Consider the following 17,211-nt stretch of genomic DNA (forward strand, 5'->3'; position numbering starts at 1 on the left):
TTTTTATGTTTTATTCAACCACAGTAAGGCCCAACCCTGTAATTATTCAAAGCAACAAGCGTTTTTTAGCTGAATCTCAGTCTGTGCACTGTAAAAACACAAAATATTTGGTCTTGTTTTTAGTGCACTTGAAATAAGACAAAACTAACTTACAAGCAACATTTCAGCCAAATATGGGAGCTAGTTTGAAGTCAGTAATTAAATAATTAATATTGATGAAAAGTCCCTGTTCAAATGGCAGAGTATTTCATTTATTACATGTCTTGTTATGCATGAAATAATCTGCCAGTGGAACTAGTGATTTTTATTTTAATCTTAAGGAATTACTGACCTACACTGCAAAACCTTCAAATCTGACCAAGTATTTATCATCTAGATTCTTGTGTAAACATATAAGACAAGCATGCCTGCCTCATTCAAGTAACTCAGGAGTTTGTTGAAGTCAATAATTCCTTGATATTGATGAAAAATTTCCAGCTCCATCAACGGTCACCGCGCCGTTACTTAGCAACGCCAGCCAAGCCCGGCCCGTCACCTAGCAACCAATACAGTTCCAGTGTAAAGTTTCTTCACATAAAACATGGAAAAATGTTTTGTAATAGATGAGATGATCTGTTCATGGAGCCGGTAAATATTTTAAATTAGTCTTAAGGAATTATTTACGTGCACTGCAAAAACAACATTTAGGTGTAATTTCTCGTACAAAGACCTTTGAAATGAGAGAAAAGTAACTGACAAGCAAAACTGCAACGTAATAAGTATTCGCTTATTATTAAGAGAATAATAAGCGAATGTTTCTGTTCACACAGAAATCTCATTGAGGTCGCATTTAATTATCAAACAGGCAAATTAAAAAACTGAACTGAGCAAAAATTTTATCTAGAGTGGATGAATATTTTTATCAGAGTATATTCATAAAAAAATAAAAAATTAAGTGATAGGTCTAAGAAGAGATTAAAAAGACTGCTTCAGCATTGTACTATCTACATGCAAACATTAGAAACATTCCAAAATTTTATATAAATAAAATGTAGTAACTTTTAGCCCTTTTTAAAATATTTTTTAACACCTTCTAGGAAAAACAAAGCATGCATCTGCAGATAAATACTGCAGCTTTCCAGTGAAATTCACCAGGCAGCGCGACAGTGTCAGCATGAAGTCTCACTCTCCCCCCTGCAGGTGCAATTCTCTCCGCCGTTCAGCAGGTGACAGAGAGGAACATCACCTCGAGTTGAGTGCTTGGCAGCAGACATAAACCTGGGGCTTTTACTACAAAGCAGGATTAAAGGCTCAGTGAAGTAACTTTATGTTCAGCATCGGGTTGTAGTGTCATAAAAGCTGGTTTCCCTCATACTTCTGTTCAAATCAAACCTTAGGGGGGTAAACTGCTCCTGTTTGACTCATATTTTATACAAAAAGGTGAAAACCTTCAGAAATACTCATTTAACATGCATATGAATAACAATAAAACCTGATATGTGCCATTTTTTAAATAAATGTATTTGCATGTGCATGTAGTGAAGATTTTTTTTGCAGAAAGCCCAGCAGGAATAGACTGATTAAAAAGAGATGCTAATTCTGATCACTGAGCTGCTGAATATTGCAGTAAATGAAGTCGAGATGGTTTGAGACTCACTGTAAGGACATCCGTAGGCCTCCAGGCGCAGTCCGATCCGCCCGGCGGGATTCCAGTCCAGGGGAATGAGGCGCAGGAAGCGAGCGACTGCAGGCTGCTGCAGCTTGTACTGAACCACGCTGTCTGCGTTAGAGTTACCTGGAAAAGACTGGAAACCCACACACATGTTCAGACACATTAAATATTCCTGTAACAAAAACTAAATCATTAAATAAGCTTCAAATATGACTCCTCCTCTTAATATTAAACAATGCATCACTTTTAGATGCGTTTGTTCTGTAAGAGATCTGAGTCAAATGGTTAAATTCCCTTATTAGGAAGAAGAGGCGTGGAAACAATCCATTTGTTACATTAAGGTGTGTTGGAGAAATGTTGCAGACATGACAAAAATTAAATGAAAAAAATGCTCTTCTTGTGAAATATAATTTAAATAATCATTTATTTGAAAGATATTTGCATATTTGGCTCAAACCCAACATACTAACGAAACTAAAGATCTTAATTTCGGCCTTTTTTATGGCTACCTTTACTTTGAAGGGAACCTATAGTGCGAAATTCACATGTGTTTTTTACTTCCATTTAGATTTCTATTGATTCTAAAAACAGTAAAAATGCTTAAGAAAGCTGCTTTTTTGACAATAAGTTCACGTAGTTGGGTGTCTGGAAAGTGAGTCACTTCAAAAACCTATTGATTGTGAGGTAACTGCACCGTTACCTAGCAACCCCAGCGGAGTTCTGCCCGATTCATGGCGACCCAAACTGAGCTTCAGCACGTTTGGCCAGTTGGTTTAACTGCTGTATAATGGCTCCTGCAAAATTATGTTGCAGAAACCACCTGCTGCATTTTTGTTGGTTGTGCAGGAGCCTCAACTTCTGCTTTTTAAATTTGAATGGTTATATAATTGTGCTTCTATTTGCAGTTATTTTCATGTGTGAGTGTAAACGTTGATTTGTGGGGGCGTGGCCAGCGGCAGCTTATTTGAATTTACAGTGACAAGACGCCTTTAATCAGCTCAAAATAGTCAGAACTAACCAGCGTAAAATCTCACTATCTCAGAATGATTTTATGCAAAATATGTACAGTACATGTTTTGTAAAAACCTATAGACATACCATGTTCAACGACACATAAGATTTCACTTTTCACATTGCTCAACTGCTAACATAATGCTTGTAAATACAAAGAATTATGAGCACAAGTTAGAAACTGGTCTCTGAAATGATGAGCAGATTGTCTGACGGATTGCTTTCTGTCTCTTTCTTTGCTCATTCAGTCTCCTCCATCTGGCAATCTGTCCTAATTGCTCGACTCCCTTGGGACTGACGGGCAGGTTAACTATCTCCCCCACTGCTGAATACAAGCCTAAACACATAATTAACTCATTTATTCCCCTCATAATAATGACAGCAGACTTGATTTGTCTGATAATGAAAAGAATTTCACTGCGATAGCAAATTAGTTTTTAGTTACTTCAAATCAGTTTGAGACTCAATCGACTGTTTTTTAAATCGCCAAATAAATTCATTTGAGCCAAAAAAAATCATTTTACGCTGACAGTGATTTAGAAAGTTTGAAAAGTGGAACTGAAGCACAATTTTTTTTAAGGGTGAAATGTTTTATTTCTTCACTTTCTTGTGTTTAATCAACTCTTGCACAATACATCGACTGACAAAAAATATCAACGAGTCCAACTTCATAACTGTGACCATGGTGCAACATTAAGTAGGTTAGTTTATTTCAATATACATGCATATGACCAGATCAAAGGACTTTTACAGACCCTGATGCACAAACTTCATATAAATATCAACGGATAAAATGCGTCTTTAGACAGAACTCCAATATTTACAATTGGAATAAATATGATCAGATTGAATTGGCTGCATATTTTGGTTGCAGCTAATTATATTTAATTATATTACTTGCTACCTTCATATGTTTTTACATGAGAAAAACATCAGATTTCTTTTTTTAATGCTTTAAATCATTAAGTCTTGTTTTTTAAAAGCCACACTGCAAAAAAGGTTTGAATCTGTAGTGCAAATATCTAAAACTAATTCATACAAACATGTCACATAAAGCTACATAAAGCTAGCACCATAGAGACCCAATTTAGAGCTGATTCAGAGCTGATTTGTGTTTTTACAATGCAAAAACACAAAATTTTACCAAGTATTTTTATCTTGTATTAATGAAATACACTTGGAATAAGACAAAACTGACTTACAAATAATTAATCAGCAAAGTATAGGCACTTGTTTTAACTCAATAATTCTTTAATATTGATAAACAGACTGTAAGTGAAACAATCTGCTAATGGAACAAAACTTTTTCTACAATATTAAGAAATTATTGACTTAAAACAACTATACTGAGCTGAAAAAGTTACTTTATGTAAGTTTTATCGTATTTTAAGTGTACTATCATACACTTAAAATAGTAGAAACTGGACAAGAATATTTGTGTTTTTGCAGTGCAGATGGTGACTGGACCTGAGTCAACCAGCAGGTTGCAGAAATATATTGGTGAAAATATGTAACAAAATAAACTAAAACAGAACATCACATGTTAAGAAAATAGATGGAAATGAACTGTCGAGAAATTCAATTTTCAAAGGAAGTGATGAAGGAAATTTGAGAAAGAGGGGAGAAGTAAAACAATCAGGACTCCGCTCTCACATCCTGAGCCCTCCAGGAGGAAAGAAACAAACAGACAAAGAGGAGCAACTATAAAGGAAAGATGGATTGCAGCATTTCCAAACACCAACAGGCTTCCAAGGAAGGAAGAGGAGGGAGGAAGACATCCTCTAACACAGAGGAAAACAACATATTGCCTCCTCTGGACCACATCCCACCATTCTGAGATCTGAAGCCCAGTAGGTAATGTGTTGTGCTTGATCCAGCGGCTCTGAAATGATTTTTTCCCCTCTGACAGACTCCCTAAGCTGACTCCTTAAGAGAAGTTCAGAGACACTTTGAAATGCGGCTGGGCTGCTGCAGAATTTATGTAGAGTGCCAGATCAACACGTTTAAAGCTGGATCCCCAGCGCTGAGATTAGCCGGATTCCCTCCACACGGGAAATTGCCTCGGCTGGGCTTCTAATCAGAAAACTCCTCTGTGCAGCAGTGTGACAAATGTGGCTTCAACCTGGGTTAATGTTCAGAGTGTATACGTGTGTGTGTGTGTGTGCGTGCGTGTGTGGGAGGGGGTAAAAATGTAAGTTTGTTGCATTATTTGGAGTTTCTGCAGAAAACAAGACTCGGAACTCAACAAATCTGAGGCAGGCTCACTGGGCTGATGGATGCACTGCTGTGTTTTGCTACGACATCAAAGTTCGTTGGTATTCCTGGACGATAAAGAGCAGCAACGCTGCAGGAGACGACAAGCAAGACAAGCATGACAGACGCACCCACAAAACACAAATAAGGAGTAATGTGGTGATAAGAAGGCAGAAACTTCAGTCTGTGACAAGTCGGAAGCAATTAATCGGATTAATAGGTTATTTACATGATCATTAAATTTAAGTTTACGATTAATCGTTAACTGGAGTACACAAACTCAAAAAAGATAATTTACTGAAAGAACAACATACACAGAGCAGTAATTAAGCCAAAACTGTACAAAATATTTGTATATATTTCATATAAAATAATAACAAAAACTTTGGAAATGTTTTCTACCCAGAACTCCTTAAGTGAAAGAACTTTACCTTCACCTGGTGCAAAATCTGTGACAAAACATCTTCCATTAAACACATTTAGCTATCCAATTAGTAATCCAAAAATATCAGCACTGAAACGGCTAATCAGATTAATTGTGATTAATTGATTACTGAAATAATAATCAAATGATTTAGTAGTCATTAACTGATTAAGACTTTGTAAGAAAATTTCATATTAAGCACATTTTACTACTGAGTTACTAATATCAACAAATCGGTTCTGTTAATGTTAAATCAAGCAGAAGATGCTGAATGTTTCTCTTGTTGTTGTTAGAAGTAATTCTTTATCCGCAAATGCATCCCTGGGATGGTATTGTTTCATTTTATGCAAAAAATATTTATTCCTATTTAAAAAGGAAAATTAATTATTTGTTTATTTGTATTTTTTCATGTATTTCTAATACTGTATACAAAACAATTAAGCAATAAAATAAAACATCTGCAGAACAGACATGTTATCAGATCAATTGATTAATAATAGGAATAACTGCTATTATTCTAAGGAATAATACCAATTAAAGGTGTAGAGATGTGCAAGAGTAGCTCCAAAAGTTAGAATACCCAGGAGGATGAGTATTTCTGTTTGTTTACGCCTGGCTGGGTTGTTTCCACTGAGCCATTCCACTTGATTTATTGTGCATATGAACTTCTCTCTGCGTCTGCATTTGGGTCCCCAAATCACGTCCTTATAACAATAGGAACATTTGCATGTAATTAAGCTTAGTAAGGATTAGCATGGAGCACAACCTGAACTTGAGGAACAGAAAAAGAATTTGAATTGCTATTGGAAAAGCTTTAATAAGCTCTTTTGTACATCAGCAGCATCCTGTCACTGGACTGACCTTTTAAGAAATTAAAAGGCCAAAGGGATACAATGCTGCTAATTCACATTTTGACTTAAAACCAACTCATAAGATCTATAAGATCCATTCTGTAATGATAACAACCAGATAGATGAGCCGCAGTCCTTATTAAGAAAACATGGGCTGGCTTCACTATCACAGTCTGGATTAAATAGTAAATTAAAAGGAACAAGTTTTGACTATTGAGAATATCTCAATGCCAAAATAAAATTCAAAATGACTCCAAAGAATAATTTCTGAACATTTCCAAATGGCCAAGTTCACCACAAAACCAAGAGGGAAAGTCATAAAGCTTTAAAGTACAACTCTTTCACTGCTCTTTGACTTGAAGAAAGTTTTAGACATTAATGCCTTTTAAATACCGCAGTGCAGCAATGGGCTTTCAGACTTTGGTGTAGAGGTGCACTGATTGCCGGTTTCTGGTAGATCAATAAGTTTTAGAACAGCCTAACCTGCTGATTCAGATTTTGGAAAATACGAAACTTTTTTTTGTCTGAAAAGTCACTAAATATAGCAATAAAGTCATCAAGTTGGCAACAGTTGGGGGACTATTATTAATACGATGGATAAGTGATTTCTCATGTGAATACTTTATGAGAGGAGGATAGATTGAAAGATTATGCTTATGGAGCGCAAGATCCAACCAGAATCAAGGGATTGCAATATTATTTAGCCATGCAGTAGGTATTTTAAAGTAGTTTAAAAAGTGAGATGCACCCTGGACAGGTTGCACAGGTAGATCAGTGCCTGGCAACACACAACAACACACACTCACACCAATTTAGATTACCAACCAATTAGCTAACCAGTTGTACTTTTTCACAAGGGGAACACACAACGTTCATGCACAAATCCAGGCTGGGATTTGTACGCACAACCTTTTTGATGCAAGGCAACATTGCTACCAACTGCGTCACTGTGCAGCCCTGATTTTAATAAGCATTTTCCTGTCAAATATCTATATTTGTATAGATAACAGCTTGTCTATTAACTGTTACTTCTCTTCTCAGTTCATGTCTTATCTGTTTACCTCTGTGTGTGTTTATGTTCACTCTGTCTTCACACAATCAAAAGGGAAAATGTGAAGCTGTGATCTGATGCTTTGGCAAAATCGTCTCGAACTTAAGATGCCAGGTAAACCCTCGACAAAAATGACAGAGAGCAACAAACAAGACGTAAAAAAAGGAACAAATTGTCCCACTTGACTGCGTTTGAGTTTGTTGTGTTCAGCCAAATGGTTTGTCAGCAGAGCTCCAACACCCGCTGACACATTACAAATGAAAAGATAAACTCCTGATGACTGAGTTTATCTTTATGCATAGCACAGCAGACGCCACAAAGGAAATGGAGTCTGTAAGAATGCAAAGCTATAAAAATAAAATTATGTCTCGTGATTGCATTCAGTTTTGAATTAATAAAAGAATCAACCAACCCCTATGCTGTCCTCCTGTCTGTACTGCTTCCAGTTATGTCCCGTGTCGCTGAACATCAGTTGGTAAGACGTCAGCCAATCAGAGCTGCCGTAGCGGCCCTGTGTGGCGACAGCTGTGATCTTGGTTCGCTCACCCAAGTCGACCTCCAGCCACTGATACCTGTCCGAACTAAGAGGAGACCAGCCTCCAGCGCCTGCAGAGAGGGGGAGAAAATAGCAGGAGGCGTGTGATTTATTAGGTTTATCTGCGCAGGAGGACATGAAATATGTTCGTGTAAAAAACTAAAATAATAAATCACCTGGAGGAGCCTCTCAGCTAAATTCAAACTCTGACACCACAACCAGAACAATGAAAATCGATAAAAACTTCAGTGAAAACCTTAAAATTCATTTTGTGTCGATAACAAACAATAAACTGCGCTTTAAAACCACAACACCAACTGGAATTTGTTCCATTTTGACTAGTTAGCATGTTGGCAAACAGAAAAAACAGAATAATATTGTACAAAAGTTGAAAGAAAATTATATTATTAGATTCTTGTTTTATTTTAGCAAAAATGCTGGTGTCATGCTAACATGCTAGTTAGCATGCTCCTAGTTAGCACAAAATATGTTTGTGTAAAAAAACCTAAAATAATAAATCATGAGACTCAGCCTCTCAGCTAAATTCAAACTCCTACATTGCAACCAAAACAATTTATAAAAACTTCAGTGAAGACCTTAAAATTGATTTCATGTCTGTAACAAGTGATAAATAGTGATTTAAAACACAACACCAGCTGGAATTTGTTCCTTTTGATCGCTGCAGTTATGCTAACAGGTTAAGTATATGACTGGTATTGCCTTCCCTTGTCCAGTAATAAAAAAAAATTATGAAAAATTTGATATATTTGTTTCCAAACTTCTTCAGGCTAAAAGCTGTGAACAAGTACAATCAGGTTGTATGAAGATTAATAGCTAAGCAAAACATTTTGTTAACTTATAAACTGAGTCGAAATGTACAAGAAGCATGAAGATGAAGGTACTGATGTAGATCCATTTCGCCAACACACTGACAGTGACCTGAAAACCTTACAGCTTGCAGAAGCGGGGTGATTTAATTTCTCATAAAAATCAATGAGAAGCATTGATTAATTTTACAGTACCTCCTAATGTGTGTATCCTTCCTCATGTTGAATGTCATCAATAAAGAAGCTGTGCTGCGATTCATGCTGGATTTCCCAGGATGAGAAGTTTTCCCACACAAATAAAAACCGAGATAAGAGTGTGAATTATTGAAATGTGAGAAGATTTGCAGGAGTTTTGAACCAATTTCTCCCAGCAAGCTGCTGAAAAAGCAGTAATAAAACCAGACAAGCATGAATAAAACAGGATGCAGGTTGGTTCAGTTAAGGATGGCAGAGCTGTTTGCTTCAGGAGAATAAAGTCTAAAAAATAAAAACAAAAACAGTTGGTTTGTTGTCATTTGTTATTATTACCTTTATTAGCAGATTATTATTGTTTTTTTATTCACATTATTATCATTGGCTTTTTTCTGTCTTTTTATTTGTTGCTATTGTATTTGTTGGTATGTAACAGATTATGAAGAATTACAAGGTACACTTTGGGAAGGAGTTGTTATTTACAACTGCTGTTACTATTATTATTATTATTATTATGGGTCAGTAGATTTAGAGTTAGTTTGCAATAATTTTGTTTATGTAATCTCATTTATGTTTGTTCCTTAGGGCAGTCTATTATACAGACATAAATATCACAGCATGGTTTTAATTACAAGTTTATAATAATTACTGAGTGATATATCTTATTTAGCTGAAATAAGATTAAAAAACTGCTCACTTCTTAGCTTCATTGTCTTTTTCAAACAGAAAAGTAGTGGTAATCAAATTATCTTTTCCTGATTATGTTTTCATGTTTTATCCTAATGATTACTAGTCTTCTTGCTTTTAAAAACCTGTTGGAAATAAATAAATCTAAATGCAAAATGTGTGCGCGTGCGTGGAAAATATTTAGTCGGGCCAAAACGATGGCACACAGAGCTTAAACACCAGATGGACGGATTTTGCAGACCAGAAACCCACTGAGCCCACGCACGCACATCCACACACACACACACTCACACGCACGCACACACACCACACACACACACACACACACACACACACACACACACACACACACACGCACGCACCACACACACACACACACACACACACACACACACACACATGCAGGCTCATAAAAGGAGCGGCAGAAAGCTGTACAGAGCACAAACACACTCAGAGGGACTTCTTTCGCTTTTTGCACCTTGGAGCCAGTTCTCTGACAACCTGCTACTCTTTACCTGCAAGAATATGATAAAAAAAAATCCCTCAAAAAGTGGTAAAATAGATGAAAACTATATATTTCTTTGTTTGTATTTCAACAATATTTGGCAACTTGATAGGAATATCTATACCAACGTATGAGTCTACATTTATGTACCCAGATGGCCACAAACCAACTGCTGTGCCTGAAATAATCATCTTTAACTCTTTTGAGGACTGGAGGCAATACACTATGAATCTGTTTTAGTGACAATATGTTTTCAAATAATTTAACACATTATCATTACATTACTCATAAGAAACATCATAAATCCTAAATAGCCAAAGATGATATATTTTAAATAGATTGTTAGTACTGATATGCATGATCAAGTTCCGCCCATTAAACAGCAACTCAAACGAAGCTCCAGCACGTTTCGTCAGCTTGTTTTACTGCTGTCTGCGCTGTGCAATGGCTGCTGGAACAGATAAGTGCGTTGTTGCTAACTTGCCATCCAGAAACTACTTAATGCATTCTTGTTGGTTGTGCAAAAGTCTCTACTAATGCTTTTCAAAGCTGTAAAGCTGCATAATTGCACATCTGTTTGTGCAATTAGTGTGACTGTAAACATTGAGTTAAGGGGGGCGTGGCCAGCAGCAGCTTATTTGGATTTAAAGGGACAAGACGCCTTAAAGCACCTCACAATACACAGAACTGACCAGAGTAAAACCGGTTATCTAAGAATGATTTTGTGCAAAAAACTCATATGTTTGTTAATGTTTTGCAGTCTGCAGACCTATCCTGATCTGTTCAAGAAAGCATAATAGGTCTATAACAGACAGGACAGACTGAGTAACGTATACTGGTTGTTTTTGTTTATTTATTGCTGAATCTGTTTTCGCTGATGTGTTTGCTGATACAGAAACTCTCTCAGCTTGTGTCTCATGTAAAGCTGAAGGCAGCAACAGGTTGATCTGCTGATGTTTCTGCCAGTGAGACATAACTGTGATCGCTGTGTGACAGGCAGAGAACAAAAAGCAGTGAAAATGAATCGGCGTTGGTCAGGTAGCCGATCTCTAAAGAGCAAAAGGCCAGGGCTAATAACCACTTGACTAAAAGACGTGTTCGGTGGCAGCAGAGAAGAAAAGGGCAGACACTCTGACCTTTCCACATAGCGATTAGACTGTAGAGGAAAGGAGAAGGAGATTAAAGAAAAACAACTTGGGGAATGAGAGGCGTACAGAGACTCTGTGTCCTCGCCGTCAGAATAACTGCGACTAATATAATGGAGGTGAACCTCCGGTGGACGGTCTGAACACTTCAAGTCACGGCTGTCGCTTTAAATCAGAGAGATATCTTTGGCTCCTTTCTCCCATGTGTCTGTCAAGGTGGCAGATGCAACCACCCACAGCTGAAAGTGAAGATTAATGGAGGTCAGGACTGTGACATCACTACTCCGAGGGCCGAACTGCAACCTGAAAAATCCTGCAGCCTCAAACTCAACAGTTTCAGTTCAGCGGCTATTTCAGTTTTTAGAGTATCAAACCGGTTCAAACTTCAACTATTTCTTTCTTCAGGATGATTCACTGGCAGCCTGTGAGAAGAATGTTAATCTTTAAACTGGTTCTAGGATTTAAAACTACATTCTGCATTTTAACAGTGTAGAGCCCATCCATCCATCCATCCATCCATCCATCCATCCATCCATCCATCCATCCATCCATCCATCCATCCATCCATCCATCCATCCCATCCATCCATCATCCATCCATCCATCATCCATCCATCCATCCATCCATCCATCCATCCATCCATCCATCCATCCATCCATCCATCCATCCATCCATCCATCCATCCATCCATCCATCCATCCATCCATCCATCCATCCATCCATCCATCCATCATCCATCCATCCATCCATCCATCCATCCATCCATCCATCCATCCATCCATCCATCCATCATCCATCCATCCATCCATCCATCCATCCATCCATCCATCCATCCATCCATCCATCCATCCATCCATCCATCCATCCATCCATCCATCCATCCATCCATCCATCCATCCATCCATCCATCCATCCATCCATCCATCCATCCATCCATCCATCCATCCATCCATCCATCCATCCATCCATCCATCCATCCATCCATCCATCCATCCATCCATCCATCCATCCATCCATCCATCCATCCATCCATCCATCCATCCATCCATCCATCCATCCATCCATCCATCCATCCATCCATCCATCCATCCATCCATCCATCCATCCATCCATCCATCCATCATCCATCCATCCATCCATCCATCCATCCATCCATCCATCCATCCATCCATCCATCCATCCATCCATCCATCCATCCATCCATCCATCCATCCATCCATCCATCCATCCATCCATCCATCCATCCATCCATCCATCCATCCATCCATCCATCCATCCATCCATCCATCCATCCATCCATCCATCCATCCATCATCCATCCATCCATCCATCCATCCATCCATCCATCCATCCATCCATCCATCCATCCATCCATCCATCCATCCATCCATCCATTCCATCCGTCCGTCCGTCCGTCCATTTATTGTTTATTTTGTATACATTAATAAGTGTTTATTTTCATTTGAATGGAACAGTTCTCAATTCAGTAACTATGACAAACTGCAAACATTCAGATGAATTGAAATTCTTTATTCTGCCTCTTGTTATTGTAAACGTGTGAAATTGATGCAGATATATTTTACAGATTTGAAACGTTAATCAAGCTGCACAATGAGGCGTCCTGGAGGTCAGAAAGGATAACTGAATATGATCGTCAACAACCGCTTCCTACACAGCCCCACTACACAGGCTTCATTTAAACTTTAATTCAGCCTTCAAATCTCTGAGGGAAGAAAAATTACTCTGGCACAGCAATTTCTTTCAAGTCACATTTCAGCATAATTGTAGCAGAGTCACTGATAACTGTCAGCTTTGCCTACAGAAGAAAGAAAATGTTTAAACGTGAAGAGTGCTATTAGCATTTGGCAAGAGGACAGCGCCGGCTAAATTAGTTCCTGGTAAAGAAAATGAAACTTAGCATAGAAGGAGCAGAAGATTGACACGGACATTTTGGGCCCAACAAAAGGAGGAGAGGCGAGATAAGGGGGTAAAAATAAAAAATAAAAATAGGAGATGAGGTAAAGCTGTGGGATCATGTCTTAATGTCTTGGGCAGTTTGGTTTAAATGGGTAAATCTTTTACAGATATCATATTCAGGAGTCATGCACACAGAGTCTGTGCACTTTTTTCACAGTGAATTTCACCACTATTCAAGCATTTTCAAGGTAAGTTTTCAAACTTTCCCAGCACCATACTGTATGACAAAAAGAAAACAATGTCTCTAATTTATGGTAAAATACCAGTAGCTGTGGTTGCCTTTTTGTTTAGTTTTTTTTACAGTGCACACTTTGGAGTTATAGACAATATAAAAGAACTAAGAAAATAGCTTTAATTCACTATTATGTGACAACATTTATTACTGTTGTTAATCACATATTTTGTTAATCTACATATAAGAGACAAAGTAAACTAAAATATAACACAATTATATGTCTTGAAATGACACACGAACACTTGGTGTGATTGACGGAGGACAAAACAATATTCTAGCGTTAGTTTGCATTTTATTACAAAACTGTGCAGATTGGATATTAAGAACTTCTAGGGATATCATAAAGAATTTCCAAGGATTCCAAACACCAGTACTAACTCTGATAGCAAAACTCTTCTAATGTTTGTAGCCTCAGTGAACTCAGTCGGCGTTCCTCAGAGAACAACTGGTGAAATCTGAGCGTTGACAGAAACAGCAGCAGCAGAAGGAAATGGAAATAAAAAGAGAGAAATTCATCTATTCATCAGCTTCCTCAACAAACAGCAGGGTTTGCTCCCTGGGATCCTGCATCAGTAACTTTCTTATCTGCTGACTATAAATCCGAAGACCCAGATTCAGATCCAGCTAGACGTCCTGGAGATCCTCCATCTGTTGGATTTTACAGCTCACAGACACGTTTCAGGTACAATTCGCATGTTTTCTGGGTATTAAAGTACAACCTTTAAATATTACTGTTTTATACTCTATTATTTGTTGTAATTCTTAACATTTTGAAATACTTTGTATTTTCTTTAAAACTACTGAGAAAATGTAGTTGAAATAAACCTTAGATGGGTAAAAATAAACCCCTTAGGAGCCTGAAAATGTAAAGATAGGTAAATATACAGATTTAAATATATATATAGATATATAGATATAGATATATATATCTATATCTATATATCTATATATATATATTCTATATATATATATAATATATAGATATATATATATATAGATATATAGATATAGATATATATATCTATATCTATATATCTATATATATATATCTATATATATATATATATAGATATATAGATATATATATATATAGATATATAGATATAGATATATATATATATATATAAAGATGAACAGACAGACGCCATTGATGTCAGCTGCATGTGGCTGGCAAAGAGCGATACAATCTGTGGCCTTCGATCATATCTTATTGGAATTGGTTGAATGGATCTAAACTGTAATTGTACATCTATTGTGCTTGAGATGACATTTGCTGTCAATTAAAGCCGAACTGAGTTGAATTGATTTGAACTTTAGCGACCCAGTCAGTAGGTGTATGAATCTTTTCAGATGTAGGACATTTTTGACCAGTCTTGGTTAATCAAAGACGAGAAAATGTCAGCTTCATTATAGCAATAGGCTTTAAAGCAGCAAGTGTCAAGAAAGGGCAACTACAAAAATGAGGTTTCCAGGCTAAGAAAGTACAGGAAGGACCGCTGTGACCTTATTTAATCTACTGCCAACAAAAGCATTGGAGATTTAAACTGAAATTGAAAGTTATTTAATGCTCAGTAAAACACAAAACTATTCAAAGTTAAATGGTTCAAAGATATCAAGTTGATAGTTTCTGCCACTTAGAGGCCAAAGTTTTAACAAAGCTTGAAATGGTGTGAGCTTCCTTCATGTTCACCAGGTTTTTGTGTCCCGTGTGGTGGGAACGGTTCTTATCCAGGATAAACCTGTCTTTCCTTCCCAGCTGGTTGTGGGTTTTGATGTCAGGATGATGCAGTGAAACAAGAATCTTTATTTTGTCAAAGTCGCATTCCCGCTCCCAGTCGGGATTTCATGCTGGACGGGCAAATACTATCCACATTTATCCCCCTTATAAAAGCCTTCAATACAAACAGCAGCAACAGTGTTCGGTTTCCTTTCATGTTATTTTAAAACTCACCTTTCAACTTTTATAAACTCAACAAGATTCTCCTTGATTATGATTAATTGGAGAGGTTTTCTTATGATCCTTTGGTCATTTCTTTGTTGTTTTTTATCTTGACATATTTAACGATTTATTCTGTTAGAATGTTATTTATTTCAGGGTTTCTTTCTTCTTTTATTCTCTTGTTTGTTTAATCTTTTACCTTACCATCCCAACTGCTGATCATTTCTTCATTTGTCCCAACCTGCTCCTTCACATGTAGATAGATATCCGAGAAACCAATCAATTTTTATTTGTTTTGGGCTTTCATCCACATGAAAGCTCTGTATAGTATCACTAAAAAAGATGATTTATTAAAACCAAAATTTAAGGTCCTGTGTACTAGTCTGTACAACAAATAATGTGCCAATATATCCACATACTTTCCTTGACATTATTCTCAATCAACCCCAACCTTTTGAGGCCATTTTCAAGTAATATAATGGAAATGGAATAATGCAATTCTAAAAGATCAAAAAACTTTAAATACCAATGGATATTTAACCCTGTAATTAGAAGACATTTTAAATATCCAAAATAAATGAACAAAACAACCAAAAAACAAATGAAAGTAATTATGAATTCTCTGTAAACAAAATTGTTCTTCAAAAAAAGGGTTTAGTTGCGACCAAAGCACCAGACTGAACATTTTTGTTATACAGTGGTTGATAGAAAGAGATAGAAACTCAAGAAAAACAATTATGGAAGTACAAATGATTGAGCACGTTTTAATTTATCGTGCGACAAATTGATTTATTGCTTGCTGTGATAGGCTTAGTAAAAGCTTTTCTGAAACAAATCCAATGTGCGCAATATTAATGTTGTGATGTGGAGAAATTGTTTTTTTATAAAGTTCTCCACTGGCCATTACAACCTACCATTGATCTCTGCTGGGGTTTTATTTATGTGAGTTTTTGTTGGTTTTAATAAACTTTCATCATTTTCATTCCCAACTCCAGTCTGCATTTTGGCCCAACCACAAAACCAAAGTTTATGACAGGTTTCCATTTAGAAAGAGCAGAATTTCAGTAGGAGACAGATAGATCGGTCCTAATGCCTCCACAGTGTTGTCTCTATTAGTTACACGCTCTCCACTTCCACACATTTCCTCTCAGAAACACAACAATGCGTCAGGCTCTAATACTCAAAGCAATTACAGTGCTTTCAGCTTTCAGCCCACTTAGAAACACACACCACAAACACACACGCAGGCAGACATGCATCAAGCGACTGTTGGCGCTCACCGTCTCTCCGGTTGAGCTTGGCGAAACCCGGTGCATGGCTGCTGGACAGCTGGGAGGAGCTCCTGAAGGATGACGGCGGCAGATTGGAAACCAGCGCGCTGTCACACACCTCTGCAAAACAAGGAGGAAGCAGAGACTGTTACAAAAATAACTGCAGGTGTTTCTCATGTAATCCTTATACAAAGAGCTTGTTTAAAGCCTTCACGGATTCCATACGGGTGACGTCAAAAATGAGTTCATTTGTTCATTAAACTAGGGGTTTTGCAGAGGAATATTCAAACTGGTTAACCCAGGCTTGAAACTGAAGAGTAGAAATTATGAAAAACCTTTTTCCAGACATCAACACTTCAAAATACCTTCTGTTACTTCAGGTGTAAACAAAAACCAATGATCCAATAAGGGATTAAAGTTAGTGATGAATGAGTTAATCTAAAGTTGATTAATCTTATAAATCAACTAGCGATTCATTAAGGGGAGATTTTCTAAAAATTTGAGCTTACCCAAATGAGCACTATTAAGAGGAAACTTAGCTGAGTGTTTATATTTCAAAACAAAACCACATAAAATGCGTTCCGCATCCCCTACCGGACTTTGTTTGGACCGTTTCTCTTTCCAGTTCTGGCATTACACCGCCATTATTATTTCTGT

The 17,211-nt window shown here is 37.1% G+C and overlaps 1 protein-coding gene across 6 annotated transcripts in view; it reads right to left on the bottom strand.

Annotated features, from left to right (window-relative positions):
- The window catches only part of LOC129355730 (contactin-associated protein-like 4), a 164,629-nt gene that overhangs the window by 73,448 nt on the left and 73,970 nt on the right, over positions 1–17,211 (bottom strand). For all 6 annotated transcript variants that reach the window (XM_055025333.1, XM_055025331.1, XM_055025330.1 and 3 more), the window contains 3 exons: positions 16,564–16,674; positions 7,654–7,847; positions 1,637–1,784 (listed from right to left, as the gene is read on the bottom strand). In XM_055025333.1, coding sequence (XP_054881308.1) covers positions 1,637–1,784; positions 7,654–7,847; positions 16,564–16,674 — 453 coding nt within the window. The remainder of the gene's footprint in view (positions 1–1,636; positions 1,785–7,653; positions 7,848–16,563; positions 16,675–17,211) is intronic.

This window comes from Poeciliopsis prolifica, unplaced genomic scaffold (assembly GCF_027474105.1).
Source record: "Poeciliopsis prolifica strain line A6 unplaced genomic scaffold, Auburn_PproV2 SCAFFOLD143, whole genome shotgun sequence".
In the NCBI taxonomy this organism is placed as follows: Eukaryota; Metazoa; Chordata; class Actinopteri; order Cyprinodontiformes; family Poeciliidae; genus Poeciliopsis; species Poeciliopsis prolifica.